The sequence below is a fragment of the Lissotriton helveticus genome, chromosome 11 (genome assembly GCF_964261635.1).
Source record: "Lissotriton helveticus chromosome 11, aLisHel1.1, whole genome shotgun sequence".
Classification (NCBI taxonomy): Eukaryota; Metazoa; Chordata; class Amphibia; order Caudata; family Salamandridae; genus Lissotriton; species Lissotriton helveticus.
In genome coordinates, this window is record NC_136072.1 from 600,111,817 (window position 1) to 600,135,859 (window position 24,043).

The 24,043-nt window shown below is 43.6% G+C and overlaps 1 protein-coding gene across 11 annotated transcripts in view; it reads right to left on the reverse strand.

The window, feature by feature from the left end:
- TFDP2 (transcription factor Dp-2) overlaps positions 1-24,043 on the reverse strand; it is a 626,881-nt gene that overhangs the window by 305,476 nt on the left and 297,362 nt on the right. For all 11 annotated transcript variants that reach the window (XM_078666407.1, XM_078666406.1, XM_078666405.1 and 8 more), the window contains one exon: positions 12,759-12,806. In XM_078666407.1, coding sequence (XP_078522533.1) covers positions 12,759-12,806 — 48 coding nt within the window. The remainder of the gene's footprint in view (positions 1-12,758; positions 12,807-24,043) is intronic.

A 24,043-nucleotide genomic window follows, 5' to 3' on the forward strand; every position in this document is an offset into this window, starting at 1 on the left:
CGACATGCGCACTACGGTCTCTCCACCCGAGCTGGGCTGCACAGCCGGGTAGAGAAGAGGTGATGGCTGCCAGGCCCTGAGCGTGAATTAAACCAGCCCGCTCACGCCGATCAAGGCACTGCTCGCATGCTGGTAAGTAGCATTACCAGGCTGCGAACAGTTTCCTGATTGGCGTCTTGGAGGCTGTGCAGTATGCACAAGCCTGTGGGGAATCGGGAGTGCGGACCGGAGCACAAGAATGGTGGCCGGCAGGGGCAGTAAGTACTTTTAATTTTTTTATTTACCCCATTCCCTCTTTATCCCCGACTCCCACCCCTCCACTCGTGATTGATAGCATCCACCACTGCATATGATTGAATGAATGAGCAATTTGTATAGTGCAAACTAAGCCCAAAGGCGTCAAGGCGCTGTAAACACTGGAAAGACGTTCATTAGTGAATTTCCTAAGTTTTGCATGAGTGTGTTTTTCGTCATCATTACATATTGATTTTCTTTGGCAGAAGACAAGATACAGGAGTGGAAATGTTTGGATTACTTACTGGTAATTTTCAATACTCCAGATCTTCCCTCCTAACTCTATTCCTTAATAAAAATGAGATGAAGACACCTGCTCATCTCCTGCACTCTCGTTAGAACTTGTACGCTCATTCTAAGAAAAACCTGCTTTGATATAACATTTGCAACAAAATTCGACTCATTGTCCTGAACCAGATTCAATATGAAAGGAGAAATTAAAGTCAAAAGTGAAGCCCAAGTCGCTGCCTTACAACTGCCAACCAGCGATATACACGAAAACTCGCCCACCCTGAAAGCAGGCATCCATTAGTTGACAGAGCCTGAACTGTCTCCGGAAAAACACTCTTAATATCTGGCAAATTGAGGAAATAATCAATTTAACCCAGAGACCCTGCACGCATTGGGAGGACTTGTACCCCCTCTTTATCAAGCCAACGTTTACAAACTGTCACCTGATCAGTGAAGGTATATCTATACTATTACCATATCCAAAATATCCAATCTATATTTTGCCCCATTATCCGGACAAAGAGAGAGAGCGGGAACATTATCCCTTGATTCCTGTGGAAGGAAGAATTGATATTGGCAATGAAACTTAGATGCAATCCTAGAAAGAACCTATCCAAAATAATTCTAAATGAGGATATTGAAATAGAAGAGAACAACATTCACCTATTCTCCTGGCTTTGGGTTATTTCTACTAAAAATAAAACCTTTACATAGAAAAAAACTTTTCATCCACTTCTTGCATTGGTTAAATAAGGGGCTTCTCGAAGACAGGCCATAAACAGAGGGAGCTGCCACGTAGAAAATAACTGCTTTGCCCTATGTCTCAACAAATGAAAACCCTTAAGCATGACACCAGAGACTCAATAGCAGATAAACCACTTCAAGGCGATCTAAAAGCTTTAATAGATGACCACTGTAACCTTAAGGCGGCTACGGCAAGGTTTCTCTCAAATCCCTCCTGTGATAACTGCAAAATGCTAACCCAGAGCAGAGCGATCATAGGAATGGGTACTCAGCTGACAGCATCTGCTCAATTAAGAGCAATGGTAGTTCCATGGCTTCCTCATAGATTTCCCTTCTAAAGGCCTGCATGGAAAAGGCTAAAGACAAATCAGAGTTCATAAGCCTTGACCTCTCAATGACTAGACTGACAGTCTGAGACCACAATGAGTGATTGGTTGAATCAGAGGCTGTTGAAGAGGGAAAGGAGTCAAGGGAATCAGTCAATCCTTCTCCATATCCATCAGACAAAGAAGGGGAACCTAAGCCACCTCTGTCTATCTAAATCTTGGCTAAACCCCTGGGGATGAAGAGAATTAGAGGAAAGGCGTTTAAGAATTTTGTGGCAACTGCATGGCACATTATTTGTCCCTAATGCTTGAGGATCTAGGAACCTTGAGGAAAAATTGGTACAAAAGTGTATTCTGATGATTTGTAAACAGTTTCGCTTCTGGAACCCAAAGTAAACAACATATCTGTTGGTGCAAAGGGAACCTCAGAGAATATTCTTGAGAGGAAGCGAATATGCAGCTTTGACAATCTGTTCGGATATGGTTCATCCCTTGAACGTGAGAGTCTTTCATTGTGTGACTTTATCTCTTTGTATCTCCTTGTGTGACTTTATCTCTTGTACATTTGCAATTTTTTCTGTTTGTACCTTTTTTATAACGCATGTAATCCTAAGTCCGTATGTTTTCAACTGGTTCTTATGTAAGTCAAAAATTTGCAATTTTTTTTCCGCATGTAACCTTCAGTCCTTATGTTTGCAACTGGATCCTATGTAAAAAAGTTTGCGCTATATAAAATCACACAAATAAATAAATAAATAAATAAATTGACAGGAGAGTTACTTCTGTCCAAGAGTGCATAAGAGACGTTTGAAGATTCAAAGTCCTGGTCCTGAACTGATGATTCAGGCAAGACATGGCCACCATATTGTCCATTCGTACCACCAAAGTCAAACACTTTAGATTGTTTGCAAAGTGTTGAAGAGTTAACCATACAGCAATTGTTTCTCTTCAGTTGGAGAATCGAGAAGCTTCCTCCAGGAACCAGCACCCCATAACTTCTGGCATCTGTTAAGACTACTAGGCCTGGTAAGGAAAAATCTTGTTCTGGTTCTCAGTGCTGATGGAATCAACCACAAATAGAGACAGTCTCTAATGCCTGTAGAGACAGGAATCTATGCCTCAAAGTTCAATTAAAAAGGAGTTTAATGCTATAGAATGTGAGACACTAATCAACTCACTGACCACGCCTCCCCTGGATCTGAAGTCTCTCCTTGACCATGCACTGGTCTTAGCCAGCACTTATTGGAGATAGTTTAATAGTTTGACTCTCCTTCCCTCTGGGAGAAATACTTCACCGACATCTGTGCTGCACAAGACTCCAATATGTTTCTCACTTTGTGTGGAGTGAAGATGAGACTTAGAATAGTTGATTGAAAAGTCCAGATCTAGGAGAGCTTGCTTCACATTCTTCACACCTCTAACCCTGGGTAGGTGAAGATGGCTTAATCAAGAGTTTGTGCATGTAAAGATGAATCCTGAGAAACATATTGTGAAGAAAGGCCATTACTGGAGCAGAAGCATTTATCGAGATTCTGGGCGCTGTCCTGAGTCCAAATGCCCCCTGAAGTTCTTAAGAATGTCCCTCACGATGAATCTGAGAAACTTCTGATGCGAGTCTCTGATAGGGACATACAGATATCTATTCCGTAGATCCAGCTTCGACAAGAAGTTTCTTATCCAGATTAATGGAATTTGATGCCGTAGCGTATTCATCTTGAAATGTGATGTTACAAATAACATATTCACCAATTTGAGGTCTATTACCATTCTGAAATTCCCCAGACATTTCCTCATTAGGAAGACTGTTGAACACCACCCCATACATCTCTCCTGAGGTGACACAAAGAGAATGGTCTCTCTGTGTGCCACCCATCATTTGCCAAACTATATCCCTCTGCTTAAGGGCTGATACCACAGCCGAGCACTGAAGTTGTATATAGCAGGCCACTCATAATCCAAAGCAGCCTCTCAAAGAAATTCATTGTTTCTGAAATTAAAACACTGTGAGGTTATGCTTACAGGGTAACGTGATAAAAGGTGGTGTCTAGTCCCACTCAAACAGAACTAACAAAATCAATGCCTCTTCAATAAAACAAAGAAACAAGCATTTGCAATGCAATAGGTCTCGCATTTACGCGAGTTAGAGCTATTGACATTGTAAATGATAATGCCTTTTATTTTTGTTTTTAAACCATAAATAAAAGGCATATTCATTTACAGTGCCAATAGCTTAACGTCGTGTAAATGCGAGACCTATTGCTTTGCAAATGCTTGTTTCAATCACTTTCGAGTTTTTGGAAAGTAGCAGCAGAGCAGCGGACTCCACCAGAGCACCAGGTATGCGGACAGAAGGCATTACTGCTCATTGCCAACTTTTGGCAATTCATTTAATGCGGATTTAGGGTTCCGTTTATTCACAGCCAGCATCTCTACAGGCCTCCTCACAGGGATACTAAGTTTTGCAAACCTTTATCTTTTAAGCACTTTACCTACGAAGCGTTACCATTTTTACCATCATCATTTTAACACGATATAGCACTCTGATACCCGTAAGGGTCATGTTCACGCTATATAAAACATTATAAATCAATACATTTATAACGATACTGGGGCATATTTTCGTTCTTTATGTTGTGTCGCAGTAATGCTTTGCAGTAGTACAGAAGAAGGCTCTTCGGGCACCAGACTAAAATAACCATGCTCTGCCGACAGACTGCCCTCTGCCATACAGCATGCTTCAGTGCCCAATGGGGTGAGACGCGCACTCTGATACTCCTCATAGAAACGCGTGGTTTCTGATGAATAAACATTCTGCTGTGGTCGGGACTTAGAGTAGGCCTGCTGCGAAGTAGACGAGTTTTGAAGTAGAATTAATTCGGCTTTCAGGCATCCTTAAAAGCTGGACTGAATATGATGTAGGTGTGAGGAGGGTATGGAAGACCCTCCTTGGTCCCCTCCCACTATACTCAGCACGGAGTTGTCCATGGGCAGGCTTAAGTTTAGAGTGAAGGGCCAGATGTATGTAGTTAGAAGTTATTCATTATGGCTGTAGGACACTAAATAAAGGTCGTTAAAACAGACTGACAATATATTACTCCCAGTACAATTATCTGCTACTACAGGGTAACATTTATTTTAACTAACTTACTTTGTGACGTAAGTAAAAGTGGGTGCTTGATAACGACAGGGAAGGAGCGAGCAACTACTACTAGTTGGGCAAATGGCGCCAGGTGAACGCGTGCACATGTCCTGGGCTGCATGCGCTAGTTAAAAAGAAAAAAACATATGTGGGGGCATGTATTGTTGCGGTAGGGAGGGGTATCACAAAAGTAGAAAGGGCCTGATAGAGGGAGTAAAAAAAAGTACAAATGCAGTAAAAAAGATAAGTAAATACCGTGCGGCAAACAAATGCAAAGCGCGTGTATATGTTTTGTCCTGCGTGCGCACAGACACGGAAGGAGAGAGGAAGAAACCGAGCAGAGCCATACCTGTGCACATCTCGTGTCCCCTGTATGCGCACATCTGCTGTGCCTTCAGCTAAGCTGTTAGACAGACGTTCGCGTGCACATGTCCTGTCTTTAAAGCGTGCACATGTCCTGTCCCCCTTCGCCCACCAAACTGACAATAGGTCTCGCCTAGGGGTGCAGCGCAAATGCGCTGCTTCACTAGGCGAGACCTAAAAAGCCTAGTACCAGCAGGTATGGCCCTTGGTCACAGCTCTAGATTACCACCAGAATTTGTGAGAGCGTCAGAAAGAGACAGCGAACTAAAAGGCACCATCCAGACCTTGTAGGTATCACCCAAAGGAACAGAAGCACCAGTGGTTGCACAACTGAAAACCCAGCAACACACATGCCACAACACACACATCACAAGACATATAAACAGAAACACAGTGGCATTCACTCATAAACCTAAGACAGAAAGATGGAACTATCTCGCTGAAATTCACAACACACATCCTATGAGTCATACATAAAAACATGCTTCCCATTCCTCAGTCATAAGTCAAAGAAATGGCTAGCATAGGACCCACATTCCTGAGTCACAAATGTAGGCGAACCAGCATATTAACACCTATCTGGCATAATCACACAAATACAACCACTGTGCCAGGCCCCGATATCCCGACCCAGGCAAAAAGAACTATTGCGGCAGCGGTCGATACAATCACCATATTCAGAGAAAGAATCATGAATCTTTTGCTTTTAACTGTAATCTCAGTTGTCAAATAGTTTTTTTTTTTTTTTGGTCCTCATCTCACTTTTCAAGCCTCTGCGGGTCTTATGAAGCCGCCTTCGTGATCTGTCGCCCTTACGGCTTACCGCTCTCGCTTGGGTCATCCGACCAGTCCCTTTATTTTGTTAGGGACCCTGGTGTAATCATAAGACCAATGATGTTTACAATAATCTTAGCTTCTTACCCCAGCTCACGAGGGGGTGCCAAATATTCGATATCTTGTCCTCCACGCCCTCGTACTCTAATCGTGCCATAGAGAAAGCAGCTTTGAGCCATTCTTCCCTTTGCGGGGGTAGGGGATCTTTCCACCTCTTACACACTTCCCTTCTAGCCAACAATATCAAATACAATAATAGACCCCTATCTTTCTGAGAGAGGTTCTGGCTGAGGCAACCATCGTCTCCAAAGAACACCAGTTGCATATTAATCTCTATGATGGTATTAAAAATGTTGTCAAATAGTATAACTAATGGCTTTATCTTTGATTGTATGAATAGTTACAATGTACAAATAGAAATTCTTACATATCACAAAATGCCTCTAATGTAGCTTCAGAGCACTTACAACCAGACAACAAAAGCAAGCAGAGCAAACAAATTCTGGAGAGACCGGGCAAGATGCTAAGGTACCAATGTAATGTTTAGTAGAAATGCTGGGCCTTGAACCTTCTTCTGCTGGTTCCACAGGCTGCAGTATTAGGGGGCAGGATGCCATGCTGCTGACTGAAATAACCTATCTCAGCATTGTGAAAACTGAAAAAAACCTCAATAAAGACATTAAAAACAGAAACTATTCCAGCATGCTCGGGTTACTTTTTAAAAGTCAACATTTTGTGCATGTTCACTTAAGGACTGCATACTTGCTGCAGGCTTCCTGGTATCCTCTGGGGATTTCAGTGTGTTGACATACACCAACCCATTGCTACATCTGGTTAGATAGATCCTGGTGACTTCGATTGACTCCTAAACTTTGCCAGGAATACATTTTATTTAAATTTAGGGTCCCAGGTTTATGACTCAAGGGTCAATCGCTCTACTACTTCCTGACTTTTATGGACACTTGAGGCTCTACAATGAACATGCAACAGCAACCATTGGTTATTGCTATTTAATTATTGACTTAATGAAGTCTTGTTAGACAAAACACACAACAGCCAAAGTGTATTGCATCATGATATTCATACACAGGCCATAGTAATGAAAAATAAAAGTAATAAGAAGGACAGATGTTACACTTTTTTTATTTTTACTATAGTTGGTGCATTCTAATGTAAATTAGGGACATAGGAACTGATTTAGAGTTTGGAGTACACGTACTCCAAGTTAAGAGAAGTTTGCCGACCCAGCAGACATCTCTAATCGATGACAGAAACAGCTGTCAGGGCAGTTCCTATTAATGAATTAAAGGTTTGATGGACAGTACCATCTAAATTACGGTATCCTCTTTTACCTTTTGTTGTTCTTTCAAAAACAAAATCCCAAAGCGGGATTTTGTTTTTGTATTAACAAAATAAATTACACCCACAGCATGAGAATTTCTTCCATGGAACGGAGGTAATTTAAACATTTTCACTGTCCCTTACAATCCGTTTTTCACAGCAGTAAGGGAGAGCAATAACCGGGCATTCAGCCACCCATACTAAATCAGGCTGGTGGCCAACACGCCAAACCTCAGATGATCCAAACTCTGTTGGGTCTTCGGAGCAGTACGTCAGCGACGGAGACAGAGTATTCTCCATCACTGACATACTTAATCTCTGGCTGCTGTAAATCAGGCAAGCGGACCTTCAGTTTGGAAGAGAGGGTACTGCTTCGCTGTTGCAACAGAGCACCTTCTCCATCAAACTCTAAATCAGCTCCTCCCGAAGGGGTTGTGATTCTTCTGAGCCTGCTAGAACACAGTGTCTTATGAGAATCATCTTTGCAGCAGGGTTACTAGTACAACGGTAACAATTCAGGTAAAAAAAGAGTGATACTGATGGGTATTCAGTAAATCTTTTTATGGCTGCTTGATGTTGTAATAGTGTTTACGAATGTTGTCACACAGTACACTTTAAGTCACTATTTCTGGTGATGTGTTTTAGTTGGTTACTGTGTTGGGAGGCACTATGTAATTCAATGAAATATAGGTGTATGATTTTGGAGCAAGTCAGATGTGGCTAAAGGGCTTTGCCAGCTCCTTAGACATCTCTTATATTTAGTAAGGGGGAAGACCGGAGTCTACAGAAAACATACAATTCTGAATATGCTTTGTAGCATCTGGAATCCATTTCAGCTAGGTGGATCGAATGACCTAAAAATGTGCTCAATGACTGCATTCATTGTTTATGCCACTTCTGAACATTCTTGAGTTGTAAACTTACCACTCTGAAAATCAGGAGATCCAGACTTTATATGCTCTGGAATATCTCAGACATGTGATGTGCCATACACATGCACATACATGATGTGACTCAACCAACTGGTTTGTGTGATACACGTACGCACCGAAAAGCACAGAGAATGTACTCTTGCATGTCTTCTTTAAGGATCCCAGCAAGCCCCAGCCCCCTCCCCATGTTGAATTTGAAAGTGAAACTGTTAGTGAGAATGTCAATGTCCAGGTCCCTCGTATGCTCTGGCAGGATGTCTCTTACTCTAAAACGTGCAGGGTAGGAACTACACGCTATGGTATGTGACCCTGCATGTGATGCAGTCTTCCTCATTTTATCTAAGACTCAAGGCACTTTTCTCTGAAAGATGACAGCCGTCAAGTGCATCTTTAAAATGATTTCCTATAAAGAGCAGTTGCTTTAATGATACCTTGTAAACAGGTGGATTCTTCACATGCTTCAGCACTCTCGCCATTCCTTCTACCTTGTGTCACTGTTCATGCTGTAACTTCACTATGCACAGTCATCTGCATTGGAAACCCCTGGTTACCTGCCAAGGCCAAGATTCAGAAGATGTTTTTTTAAAACCAGTGATCTTAAGCAAACTGAGTCTTCATATTTGTTGGAAAGGCAATGGTTGGCAAATCACAGTTATCAATTTTAAGATTTATTCAGACTGTGCCCCCTCTCTTCAAGCTATTTTGCCCCGGGGACCCCATCCCCCATTGCCTCTATTTTAAATAGGTGGGTGCCCCAGGGCCCTCACAGGACATCCAACATACACACGTTGGAAGCCATGGGGTATCCCCAGACCCCAGATGCTCTAGCCAGCTCCCGGCATGCTGAAGGAGCCTGCATTTCTCCCTCCTGCAGGGAGCAGCTATTTATGCTGATTCCTCTGGGCGGGAAAGATCTGTTAATCTGTTTCCCTGCCCGCATCAGCATTTTTAAAGCTTCCCCCTGCTGTGAGCAGACCTTGTGTTTGCTCCCGGTTGGTAGGAGTTTTGAAAAGGCTCCCACCAGGTGAGAGCAAACACAAGTATCCCTGCATGCACCTGGTGCGGACAAAAAAACTGCTATGTCCCAAGGGTGGCTCGCCGGAACACAGTAAGCGAGACGGACCTGGTGGATGGGGTCCCCGGTGCCAAAAAGACTCAGGGTTGAGGCCACATTCCTGCCCCCCACCCCCTAAAAAAACTTTGGGCCCTGGGGGATGGGGTCCCGAGGCTGAATCCAGCTCAGGGAGGTAGTCCCTCAGGATCCCGCTGTGGGGCCTAGGGGGCAGGGTAACCCTACCCTACTCTATAATTGTTTTTTAAAGTTCTGGACAAGGGACTAAGTCCCAGAGTCCTGTAAGTGCTGCCAGCAAAAAACATTTCATGTTGCTGGCAGCCAATCAGAATGTTTCCGTCCACTGGAGTCTGACTCCCATGGGAGCGTGAAGGCCTAAGTGAAAAAAAGGTCCCTGAGCCAATCTGAATGCTCGATTTTTTCAAATTGGGTTCGAAGGACACTTGCTAAAATCCCTCATACCTCAATGTCTAGATATACAAATATGTTTTAACTTTCATTTCTCAAGAACTACCATACGGATTTATAGCAAATCACAAAAAGCACAATCTATAGATATAGCTTCCAAGCCACATTTTTGCTGTAGCTCTGCCTAAATAGGGCTTTGGGAGGGGCGGCTGACCAACGGGAGGCCTGCTCCTCCCGGGGGGTTTTGGGCCGGGGTGGGGGAGCAGCCAGCACCTCAGTTGGGCTGGTTGAGGTCTATGGGCTATCTTTGGGCTGGGTGGGCTACTTTTGGGCTGTCTTTGGGCTGGGCCATTATTTAACCGGCCATTTTAGGGTACTAATCAACACTGGGTGGTAGTGACCCGGCAAGGTTGTGGGTGGTTCTGTGGGAGCATTTCTTTTCCCTGCCACCCTCCCCTTTTTTACTACTTTTCGGGTTTTTGGAGGGTTTTCTATGTACTGGATTTGGTGAGATGCCGCATATTGAAGGGGAATTGGTTGGAGCGGGTGCATTGGGAAGGTTTATTGTATGGGGATTTGTTGCTGGAATAGGTGCTGGTGTGTTGTTCAGTTCTTTAGGGTGGCGATTTTCCTAAGTACTGGGGGATTTTAGGAGGTCTGGTTTTACCGTTGGGGTAGGTAGAAGAAGTTATTTAGTTAGGTAGATAGGAAAGTTGGCAATTGTAAGTTTGGGTTTATAATTGTTGCAGGGAGGACCCATGTTTAGGGGAGGGGGTGAGGGTATGTTAGGAAAAATATATTTAGCGAGGTTTCGTTTTGTACGGCACAGGCCTAGGGAAGATATTTGTAAGGTGCACCTGCTTCCAATAAAGCAGCCTTTTTCACACCAACAAACTGGTCTGTGGTTTGTGCTTCGACCCCCCCCCCCCTTGATGGGCCCAAGAAGTCTATGGAAAATGCCATGGAGATTTTGCGTTTTGGGGCTATCTTCTTTTTTCAGCCCACGCTTGAAGGATCACCCCAAAACTTTACATGAACATACTAGGCAAAAATGTGCACTTTTTTGGATAGTTTTGTGGAGATTCATCAAAGGGTTATTAGCAACATACAAACGCATTTCCTATGGTAACGCTGATCTAACTAGAACTACTCCCGCCACGGACTGTTTGTGTGTATATATATAAATGCATGTGTGTGTGTGTATATACACATATATATATATATATACACACACACACACATATACATACACACATACACACTCGTATATAGGCTTATGGTGAATGTTCAAAATGTCACTGCCATACTTTGCCTGTTAAGACACTGTCTGACCAAATAAAACATATCGTGAGGTCAGGCACACAACCTTCTTTTGAACTGCTGCATTATGGAGCTTCTAAGTCCTGGAAAATACTGCAAGAACACAGTGTAATCTAATTCAATAGGACACTAGCAAAAAAGTTAAGTAAATAAGGGTGAGGAACTGGATAAATAGCTTAGTACTAGTACAAGTGACTGAGTTGTTTCTAAATACAGTTAAATCCTTGAACCACCATATAAGGTCAGGGTCCAGTTTTTGGATATGAACAATATTTCTGGGACACGCAGGCAGCCGCTTCCTCAAACCCTTTATCCTTCAGAAAACCGCTTATAACCCAGCTGTTTGGGGAGTCTCTGAAGAGCTTTAAAACATATCCATGTAAATGCTTGCAGAATTGGAATTATACGTGTTAAAATAACAAGCAACGAAGTCATCCTCAGAAGAGGATGCACATATCATGCGATGAAAATATACTACAAATAAAAAATAACAGTCTACTATATTTTACACTATTGTTTCTCTTTCACCTTTAATCACTTTTTACGCCCACCATACAACACATATCTACTCTTTTTCTAACGTGTTATGTTCTAATAAGAGCATATGCTTAGCGTAAGGCTATTACTTGGAAACTGGGCACCCCACACATCTAAAGTCGCTGATGTTCTTTAAAGTAGATTACCATATATTTCAATAAATATCTGAGCATAGAAAGAGGCCTTTGAATTGTTTTAATCGGGAAACACTACGGTACAATAGCATGCTTGACTTAGAACATCAAATAACGCATGTGCTAAGTACCCAAAAACACGAGGGCTTTAGAACAAAAACAAAAAGCTCAAAATGCCTTTACAAAGAAAGAACAAGGGTTCTGAGGCCCTCCTTTCTAGATCTGGCAACATTTTCATTAGTTAAAAGTCACAACATTTCGCTTTAGGCGATTTCCCATAATTTTTTCACATGCTGGAAACAGGTTCTAGCTATAAATGTCTCAGAGACTTTTACTCTATTATCAGGGCTTTGCTGATACATTTGCATCGCTAATTTCAAGGAGAGAATGTGCTAGTACAACGAAAGTCAAGCGAGATGCTGACATTTCACGCTAGAACGCAAATTCACAAAATTTCGCAAACTTCATTTGCTTTTAAGTAATTCATGGAGAATGACTCATTAATAATATTGTAGCGAATAATGTAATGTGCAGGTTACTAATGTAGCGTCCAAATTTCACAAATCTGTTAATGACAGCAAGATACAATCACAAAACACTGAAAGTTTGTATGTGTATGTTTAATTTCTCATAAAATTACTTCATACCCTAAAAATAAAATCAAAGAGGCCTTTATGGATCTGCAACGCTTTACACCTGTGTTTCAGATGATAAACTAGTGCATGATCTGAGCCAATGTGATATTTCTTCTGAACAAATTTCACACAGGCGCGAAAAAAACTTTTTGGCTTTAGGACCGATAAAAAAAGCCGATATTTTTTGCAAAATAAAAGCCATGAATTCAAATCCCGTTTCACGCAGAGTAGCTTTGAAATTAACTTGGCATGTCAGTCCAGTCCAAGCAAGGATAGAAGGGACTGGATGAGCCCCTGGACTGCGAGGTCATGACCTGCTGACCAGAGGTCATGCACATTCAGGGACAGCGGAAGGAAGGCCGCAGACATGGCCGCGCTCATTTTGTAGAAGGCGGCATACATAATCCGATTTAAGAATATCAAAAGAATATAAATTAGGCAGGCTCACCTTTCGGAAAAATCAGAATCGATATATTCACGCGGTCGTTTTCTATCCCTGGGGGTTAGAAGAGAAGGAGAAAACATTGTCAAACAACTATACACACAACATTTTTTAAAACAAAAGGGGCAAGGGCCTTTACAGTTTCATCCCAGATTCCAGGCGCTTTTGAGTTATAAGAACGTACATTTGCAGTATGGAACGCATTATTAGGCCCTAATTATGAGTGGCCCAGAAATATGCGGCACCTGCAAAAACACGTTTGTGCAGGGGTCACAATTATAAGTTTGTCGGAGTTTACAGCCCCATTAAATTCCAAAGCTTCGGGTATCAGAATTTTATATGAGCAAGGACTATGGCATCATCACCCACTGTACCATTCGTAATAGCGCCTTAACGGGTTAACTTGTTCGGAACAATAGTACCGCCTGTGGCGTGCTTGGTTGCAATGTAGTCACAAAATTCTTCACCCTGTGGCGTGCTTAGTTACAAAGTAGTCACAAAAAAAGTTTATCCTGTGGCGTGCTTGGTTACAATGTAGTCACAAAAAAGTTAAGCCTGTGGTGTGCTTGGCCTGTGGCGTGCTTGGTTACAATGTAGTCACAAAAAAGTTAAGCCTGTGGCGTGCTTGGTTACAATGTAGTCACAGAAAAGTTCAGCCTTTGGTGTGCTTGGTTACAATGTAGTCACAGAAAAGTTCAGCCTGTTGCGTACTTGGTTACAATCTCATCACAAGCAGAACATTATTACTGCATGCCTGCTTTCAAACAAGACAGAAGCAGTGAAGAAAATTATTGTTTTCATCTATGAATGTTTTTTTTTCTCAAGGTACCTATGAACGAAGGTTAACTTGCGAAGTTACAGGCGTACGGAACACCAGGCTAAATAAAGGCACATTCTCCATTTTGTTTTACATAGAAGATCATATACTCTTTTTAGGTTTCGCCTGGCGTCGGAGCTCTTAGCTCCGCCCAGGAGAAATCTTATGTCCCTACAGTGTAGGGCTTAGTCCCGCCCTCTGTTCCATTGGCTAGCTCCATAAATGGAGGCTAGCCATTGGAACAGAGATCTGTCCGTCATGGCTGGACCAGATTCGTGGCCGTTCCCGCGATTTTTTCGCTCTCCGCCTCTGCGATGTTGTCATCGCGGTGGTGGGCGGAGTTTCGTTTTTTTTATGGGTTTGTTTTCGTCATTTGACCACGGCCGCCGGAAGAAGTACAGGTGAGTGCTTTGTTTTTCTTGCCTTCCCGCCCCCCCTCCCCCTGTCCTTGTGCCCGTTACCGCCCCCCCCCCCCGCTGTCCGTGTCTTTCCCGCCCCCCCTCCCGCTGTCCGTGCCTTTCCTTGTTTAAACATGGGCTGCAGTCTTTTTCGTTCAGTTGCTGCCCGTGCCTTCCTTGTTTTTGTTTGATTTGCCAAAGATTTGGGGCATGCAATATTTACGTCAATGTTTACGTTATTTAGCGTGTACTCCTGTGACAGGTCATTGGTTCAGGTAATTGATTATTTCCCCCCGGATCCTAACTCTGCATCTTTAACGTCTGATTTCAAAGAGAGCACTAAACAATGGTACATTTTTTCCCTTTATATCCCACTGGAAGTCCAGGTGAGTGCCTTGCCGTTCCCGCCCCCCCTCCCGCTCTCCGTGTCTTTCCCGCCCCCCTCCCGCTGTCCGTCCCTTTCTCACCCCCCTCCCGCTGTCCGTGTCCTCGTAGGTGCTTGTTAGGTTTTGGAACCCTTGAAAACAGTTGCAAAGGAATCCTATGAGTAAAAGGGGATGTCCTACGACGCGGTAAAAAACATTTTTATACTTATGTAGCATTCTAAAATAAATGGTAAAAAAATATAACTTCCATCCAGACACCAAGATTTCCCCCTTCCCTGTTAACAGTTCTATTTTAAATTATATGTATATAGAAACATATATATAAGTATTCGACTAAACTATATCACAGGGTCAGATATTTGCACTGATGTAAAGCAACATTTTCCGATCTAATGAAATATGCCTACACTGCTCTCCGTTACAAGATGGCCACTTCATTATTGAGCAACTTGATCATGTATGCACCGGAAGTTGTATTTTGGAGTCCGAATACTTCGCTGCTACAGCTGCTTTAAATGAGTAATCGCATCGGGCTGACGGTACTTCGTGCACATAAAAGTGCAAAAACTATTCATTGTACGAATTTGCATAGAAAGCTTGATTGGAACCGATTTTTAAGAAAGAAACACGTCTGAATTTATTTTAGGTGCAGCACTATTGTATCGCTGACCACAAAGGTGTCCTTCTGTGAAGTAACTGGTGCTCATGTAAGGCGCTCCAATACATAATGCAGATATGTTCGGCCAGTTTTCTATAGTTTATATGCACACATCTTTTGAATTGAGGTACCTTAACATTAAGGAGCCCACAGTATTATGGTACTGAAACACGATGCTCCAGTGTGGTGGTGTTGATTCCCCCACCCACAGTGTCTCTGCACTCCTGCACTCTCACCCAAGATCTGCGGCCTGTGCAGCGGTGAGCACATTCATTGTCAGGATCTGCAGGCATGTGTCACGCTCGACATGTCCTGAATCATGCTCTATAAAGCTGTGTACCACCTCAGCCATGGTCTACAGGCCCGATGCTATGCTGTGCCATGCACAAGACGTCCTTAAGCAGGCTCTGCATCCCTGTGCCAACTGTGCACCCCTAAGCTATGGTCTGTAGGTCCTGTGCCAAGCTCAGCAAATTATAAACTAACCTCTGCATCCCTGTGACAGCTGTGTACCGCCTAAGCCTTGGTCTGCAGACCCTGTGTCATGCTGTGCATCCCTGTGACAGCTGTGCTCGCCTAAGCCATGGTCTACAAGTACTGTGCTATGCTCTGCACGCTGTACCATGCTCAACACATCCTAAACTAGCCTCTGCATCCCTGTGCCACCTGTGTACCGCCTAAGCCTTGGTCTGCAGGCCCTATGTCATGCTATGGATCCCTCTGCCAGCTGTGCTTGCGTAAGCCATGTTCTACAAGCACTGTGCTACGCTCATCACATTCTAAACTAGCCTCTGCATCCCTGTGCCAGCTGTGTAACGCCTAAGCCTTGGTCTGCAGGCCCTGTGTCATGCTGTGCATCCCATGCCCGCCTAAGCCATGGTCTACAAGCGCTGTGCCATGCTCTGCATGCTGCGCCATGCTAAGCACATCTGAAACTAACCTCTGCATCCCTGTGCCAGCTGTGTACCGCCTAAGCCTTGGTCTGCAGGACCTGTGTCATGCTGTGCACTCTGTGCTAGCCTAAGCCATGGTCTACAAGCGCTGTGCCACACTCAGCACATCCTAAACTAACCTCAGCATCCCTGTGCCAGCTGTGTACCGCCTAAGCCCTGTGTCATGCTGTACATCTCTTTGCAAGCTGTGCACGCCTAAGCCATGGTCTACAAGCACTGTGCGATGCTCTACATGCTATGTAAGATCACATAATTTAAGCGGGAAGCCAAAATTTGTACAGGTTTTCTGGTATTATTTTATCCTAATCTCCCAGTAAATGGATATCTTTTTGTCTTTGGTGCTTTGTTATTACCTCTTGGTGCATTTTTTTGCAGCTGTTGAAACATTTTACATGATGACCAGTTAATTACACAATGTCACATATATTGTTTATAATATGGATAGATTTAGTGATTTGCCCAGATTCACAGGACGTTGTTCCGATGCCTAAGCTCAAATCTGGTTCCCCAGTTTCACACTCTGCAGCTCTTACTGTAACGCCACATCCTTCGTTGAAAGAGAAAGGCAGCCAGAAGCCATATGAAAGCTTGGCTCATTATGGACTCGACGTTCCAACAGAATGTCGAGCTGAGCCAGAACTTGGTTTCAGGCTTGAACCTGGCTCAAGATTTCAGTGGCTCACCTACCTCTATTGAAGAGTTGTGACCAGCTCTTTACTAAATTGAAGAAGTATACTGCCTCGTGACTGATATAGGGACACTGCCTCGTGACTAATATAGGGACACGGTTCTATATCCTATGTATGTATGTAGGTGGAGAAGCTCTAATGTCTGTTTTTCTTTAGTGCACTGTTTCTTCTTGAATCTGATGGTGTCTGGGTTGTAGGTGTATCAAGACCCATTGGAGACGGTTATATTTTCAGCCAGATATGCGGGGTCTGGGCACAGTAGCTTTGTAGGTAATTAGGTTAACCTTGAGTGAGGTGCAGCTCAGCAAATGGAGTTAATTTATGGTGCAGGTGATGTGGTCGTGTTTATTTTACTTAAGCATTTTTTAGGGACATCCAAGACCGATGGGTATTAGGGTGCTTTACGCTAAAACTCAAAGAAATAAAGGTGTATTTAGGATGAGTTGCACAGTTTGGTGCAGGAACACAGTTGCCAGTTGAAACACCTTACAAAAACCAAATCGTGCATAAAAAAGGATGATGCGATAGAATGTTGTGAAGACAATAATTTGGTTATTGGAAGGCTCCTGGGAATTGGACTCATAAATTGTTTAAACTTTCAAGTCTTACGTTGTTTCTTGATTGTCAAGAATGGAATCGGTTTCGTGAGGGTGGTGAACTGGGTTCTATGCTGATTCCGCAGCTCCTGGGAATGACTGCTTGGTGGCTATGGTTGTCTTTTAATGTTTGAACTTCCAATAGTAAGAAGTATTTACCTTTCAGTCCTCTGGAACCTCCATAGATTGTGAGCAAGTTAACAAGAGAGGGAATGTTTTGTAATGTCTTTTGAAGATAACATTTAATTAGAATTTGATTCTAGCTAGGTTAGGTAGCCAATGAAAGTCATGGAGATGAGATTAGGCTTAATGTGTTATTACTTTTTCGCTCTATCAGCCCTGAATCCAAGTGTAAGTAAGAATGTTCCAGGTTAGGTGAGAAATAGAAATGCCAGCTAAAATTGCACTTCCAAAATCTAGTTAGACTATGATAAAGGCATGGACCAATGTTTTGTGCGAAATTTTTTCTTTTGAGGGTTTTTATTTTTAGGCAGTGGAAGTGTAAATGTGCATTGTCCATTTGGTTGTTAATTTGTGGTGTGAATGTAAGCACTGAGTCAGTTTATTCTGGCCCTTGATAAATCATGCCGCAATACTTAGAAGTCCCTAAGAATGAGACAATAGGAGTCTGGAAGGCCATAGTGCAGGTTGTTGCAACCATCCAGATGCAAGCAGTTTCAAGGTCACTCTGGAAGGAACTGATTTACTTTCTGTAGTAGAGAGTGCTGGTACAGAGCCCTTTGGTTTTCGTGGCCGTGAGTTCCTAGAAATGAATGGAGGTGTCAATGGTGAATGGGTGTGACTTAGCTTTGGGGTTTGAATACATCCAGGTTCATGTTGTGGAGCCAGGTTTGAAATAGTTGTCTTGCTGTAGGCGAATAAGGGACATTTTGGTTTTGATGGGTTGTAAGTTTCAGCTCAACGTCGGGCACCCAGGTGTTGATGAGATTCAGGTAGTGTTTGAGGTGTTGGGAGCAGAGGATACTGTGCATTTGTTTGTTGGCATATTGATGGATGGTGATGTTGTTGGTGAGTGTTAGTTCCAGGGGTTTTCGTGTAGCGAATGAAGATGACTGAGTTAGGATGGTTCTTTGGTGGACTTTGCAAGAGCTTCTGGGTTCTTGAGAAGCCCATGTGAGCAAACTGGTGTCAGTTTGAAATTTAGGATAACAAGTAGAGGACATAACCAGTGTATCCTATTCAAGAGCTCAAGGTTGGATGGTTCATAGTGTCTGATTTGATCGAAGACTTAGACTTCAAAGTGAGTGACAGTTGCTGAGTATCTATATAAGCGGAGAGGGTGTAGTATATTTTTTCCTAGCACAAAAAAAGAAAATGCACTGTGCTTATGCTTAGGAATATATCGAAATTAGTACAAATGAATTACTTAAAAAAAAAATAATCAGAAGTGTGGTAAAAGCAAACATTGAATACGATCAACACACATCCGTCACTACACTACGTGGTGACATTTGCACACTATCGTTTGCATGCAGTAAAACGTATTTCAGTGCAAATGTAATGGTCATTTCAATTGAAAATGTGTTGTTTGTAATGGCAGTGTGCTACCATACCATGCATACTTAACACTACGCCACTCCTCTCCACGCCCTTCCACTCTAGTCCACGGCACTCCAATTCTCTGACATGCCACTCCATGCCCACTCCACAACCAGCCATGCCACTCACTTCGCAACATGCCACTCCCACTCTACGTCCTCCACCCACTCCACTGTATCCCAATCTACTTTCCCCTACTTCGGTACAGTCTACTCCACTCCAGTCTACCCTACTCCACTTAACCTTCCTCACTCCATTCTTTCCCACTCCACCCTACCCCTCTACAATCTTTCCACCGTTACCCTATACAATCTACTCCACTCAATCTAACTCGGTTAACCATATCGCACTCTAATCTACCTCACTCCACCCCATTCTACCGCACTTCACTCAAATCTACCCTATTCTGCTCCACTCTACCCCATTCCAATCTACCCGACTCCACTCCAATATACCCAGTACAGTCTCCCCACCCGTTCACAATCTCCTCCACTCCAATCTACCAGTCCATTAAAATCTACCCTACTTCACCCTAGTCTACCTCTCCATCCTACTCCAATCTACCCCGCCCAAATCTACTTCATCTATTTCACTCCATTCTACCCCCTGTACCCCACTCCACCCTACACCACTCTACTCCAATCCACTTCACCCTACACGACTCAACCCCACACCACTCAACCCCACCCCAATCCACTCAACACCAATCTACCCCACCCAATCCACTCTACCCCACCCCAACCCACTCCCCTATACCACGCTACCCCACCCCAATCCACCCCACCCCAGCCCAATCCACTCCACCCTAATCCACTCATTTCCACTGCACCCCACCCCACTCTACCCCAATCCAATATAACCTACCCCACCCTAATTCACTCCATCCCATTCTCCTCTACCTCACGGCACTCAACTCTTTTCCAATCCACTGCACTCCACTACTTCCCAATCTACCCCAATATATCCCACTGCACTCTACACTGATCTAGCTCACTCAAAGCCAATCTACCCCACTGTAGCCCAGTTCAATCTACCCCACACCTCTACTCCAATTTACACAAGTTTACTCCACTCCAATATACCCTAATCCACTCCAGTGTACTTCACTCTACCCCCACACCACTACAATCTACACAACTCAAATCTACCCCACTCTACCCCTACAATTCCATCCTACTATAATCCACCCAATGTAGCCCACTGCACTCTAATCTTACTCTAATCTACCAAACTCCACCCCAGTCTACCCCAGTATTCCCCAATCTACATCACTCTACTCCACCCACTATACCCCACGCCACCCCAATTCAACCAACCCTGCTCCAATCTACCCCAATCCATCTCAATCCACTCTACCCAATTCAAATCTATCCCAACCAGCTAACTTAGCCATGCTGAGCAGCAGCCACACTGGTGTACATAATGGTTAAAACGCTTTGTCAAAACCAAAAGCTCTCTTAGGCGAGTCACTTATAAAATGTTCTAAGGACTAAGGAGCTGATTACGAGTTTGGCGGTCAGACTGCCAGACGCCTTTTGTGGCCGTCAGGAGAATGCACTAAGCTGATGGCATCCCAACCACTGCATTACGAGTAAACCTCCGGGCCAGCGTGGTCTTTAGGCAGTAACATGCTTCAGCTCACAGAGTGAGCCTTAAGGCAATGCAGCACTGCACTGTCATTCGCTCACTGTTGCCAGGGACCATGTCGTGCATGGCACACAGTGTGCTCACGACAGTGCAAGCATTGGGGGAACAACATGGGCCCCCAGCCACAATGCCCAATGGGAAAGCGCACCCAGGGGCCCTCTTTGGGGTCCCTTCCCTGCATTTTCACCTGTCCACGGAAATCCTAATTGGCACGGCGGTGCCAGTATCGGCACTGCCTCCAATTCTCCCCTCCCTCCCTCTTACGGAATCCAGGATCCTGGTGGTGGTCTTGAGGCGGACTGCCCGCCATGTTCAGAATTGGGCGGTCGGTCTGGCTACTTGAGTTAAAAAAAAACAAGCATTTACAATGCAACTGTTTCGCCTTTGGAAAAGTTTGAGCTATTGGCATTGTAAATGACAACATTTGTATTTATGTGTTGGTTTTGAAAACAGATAAATAAATGGCATTGTCATTTACATTGCCAATAGCTCTAACTTTTTCAAAGGCGAAACCGTTGCATTGTAAATGCTTGTTTAACTAATGTTGCAGGCGAAGGAGCCAGCCCCAGGTATCAAAGCCAACATGCAATAGCTAGGAGGGGTGGATATTTAGGAGGAAGGCCCAAATCCACAAGGGATTCAGCTGCCTCCTGCGGGACACTGGATTCTGCCTTATTTTCTTCCACCCAGGAATCGATTTGCCAAAAATGTCCTGCAAACCAGTTCACAAGTTATTGTATTGGCCAATCTGATTTGTCAAAACAGCAGTCTTTCAAACACATGCAGAACATTCCAGAAAGTGCAAAATGCACACAATAGTCATGGGAGGGGTGATGTCATTTTGGTGTGGGAAGAAGCAACCCACAAGGGGAAAAACATGTTTCAGCAGAATGGAGGCTTTCTACACACACCTATTTCCCTTGATCGAATGTTGGGGCGGGTATACACAGAGAGGCAGTATATAATATAATTTGGGAAACACAGGTTCACTAGCTTCGGTGAGACCCCATTATGAATCATGTTTATTCAAAGAGAACAGAACAGATTGCGGTTTCCTCCAATGAATTCCCTCTGTTTATGATTTAATGGAAACAAATGTACAAAAATAGAAACTATGATCTATGTTCTTTACAGTTGGGCACATTAAGACGTTCCAAGAGCATGGAGGGTTGGTGTGGCATATCGCATTTTAGGTAAGCATAACCTATACAAAGGAAATGAAGCACAATTTTTGTTATGCCTTTACATGTAGTTTTGAATGTTGTAATTTGACTTTCCAGAGTAGACGAACCCCTTTGAAGTGACTTGGGTCGTTGAACACCTGACCGCCCGGTTCCTGTGGTGGCCAGTATATTTACATATATTTTCTTCACGTATGAAGAGTGACTATCCAACTAGGGTCCTGATGAATGCCTCCAAATCTTTTTAGAGGACCAACCTATGGCAGAAACATGTTAACCTATATGTAGGGATATATTGGTTTAATCCCTAGTCCTGTTGCTTTTTAACGGTGTCCCTGCGGCCACCCAATAAAGATTTAGTGGACTCAGAGACATTTTTAATCACTCACACTTTTTTGCACTCTGCCCCTCTTTCACCACTATCCATACACGCATCTTGAGAAAGCACCTCAGCTCCTCCCCTCGGGGAGTTGTAGCCCACACCTGGGAGTGAGGAGGGAAACCATATGATGAAGCATGTCACCTAACGGTGAATGAGGGTTCTTGTCCTGAAGGAAATTTCTCCTCCTGGCTTTTTTCTTCTGACATTACACAACTCCTACCTTTCTTTCTCTTTCTCAAATATAGCAGGACATACTCTGTGTGATAATAAGCATAGCCAAGACGTGCCTGGCAAAGTCTCAAGCCACTTGCAGAAAGAGGCTGGTCGGAGTAAGTCAATGGTTGAAAGGAGCGGGTTTAAAGTTTATTCAATGAATATTGTTAGCAAATGGTCAATTAGCAGCAGTGCTAAAAAGAGGAGTGCTGCGAGCAAATAAATTGCTAATTTGTATCAAAAGGGCGGCTACAAAAGCTACAGAACATTAAACTGAAACAAGTGCACAGAGGAGAAGTGTATTTTAACAGAATTTTGCCAGATTTCAAAGGACATTTTACTTACCCAATATTGGGACTTCCCTTAAACACTTCGCTGCGGCCGGAATTCCCCCGCGGTGCTGAAGAATTCCATGTGTGCGTGGTTTGGACGGTCCCCTGCCGTCCTCCGCACATGCCCACCGTGACGTCAGACGGCGTGGGCCGTCCGACACACGGAAGAGGCTAATGAATTGGTCTCATTGTGGATTTAAACGTTAACAAATTAACCACTCAAGGTGATAATTCCATAAACTATATTCACGAGGGATTACAATGCACATCAACATCTTCTGCAGTGCACAGCTTCTTAAGTCGTGCCCCAGTTCTCAGTCACAGCTCGGCTTCGCAGTTTTTTGCCCAGGTGATTGGGTCACAGTCAGACAGAGAGCACTTGAGGACTGCAGTAGGCCCATAAGTTAATCAAACAACCTGGGAACTGACATAAGGGCAACATGCATTGTTTTCTCTCCCGTCGAGCTCCTCCTTGTGAGAATTTACATGACCAGAAAAGAATGCACAACGGTACCAACCCAGAGAGCAGGGAAATCAGGTACAATGAGTGAGTTCAAGGAAGACTAATGGGCTAGAAGACCTAGATCAGGGGTCCATAATCTTTTCTGCAATAAGAGCTACTTAACTTCAGTGAAAATCATCACGAGCTACAATTATTATAATTGTTGTCATAACAGCCATAAGATGCAAGATTATATTAGTGACCACTATATACATTACCAGCAGTGATGGCCTCAGTTCATCAAGGCACATATGCCAGCACTAATGTCAAAAAAGTGTTGTCAATTTGAAATGTCTCTACGTTGGTAATCCATAACAGCCATAGCTGCAATGCCCCTGGCACCTAGGTAATATTAATAAAAGTGTCCCAGAGGCTGCCTGATTTATCACAATTATTGGCCTTAAACATAGCTTGGAAATTCAACAATTGTTCTTCAAACATAATCTAATGAGTTTTAAAATTAGACAGACGTATCAAATACATGCGTTTAAATGTTGTTACACCAATCATAAAAGCTACTAATTTAATAGGCAGGACTACAAACAGGAGAACTACTTATGGCGACCTGGGGAGCGAGAGGTAGCTTGCGAGCTATTGGTTAGAGAAGCCTGACCTGGATGGAGTCCAGACCACTGATAAACATTTAAATCTTGTTTATAGCATTCTGTGATGGGAACAAGCTTGTCAGTGGCTGCATCCATCATAGAGATGCACAAGGGAATGGAAATCCATTAACCTTTAATGCCCAAGGATGAATGCTTAAGTCAGATTTTACTGAATCCAAAGTGGAACAGGAGACAAATTCTGTAAGTGGCCCCTCCCCACCACCAGAAGAAAGCAGTGTTAGGCTTCCTGGTTGGCTTCCAATAAGGGGGCTTGATCTATAGTGTCTTCCATTAGCAGCCAGCCCCCAAATGGGACCAGACAGCTAAGCAATATTAAGGCTGCCATTAAGTAGAGTAAGGTTAAGTGTTCAT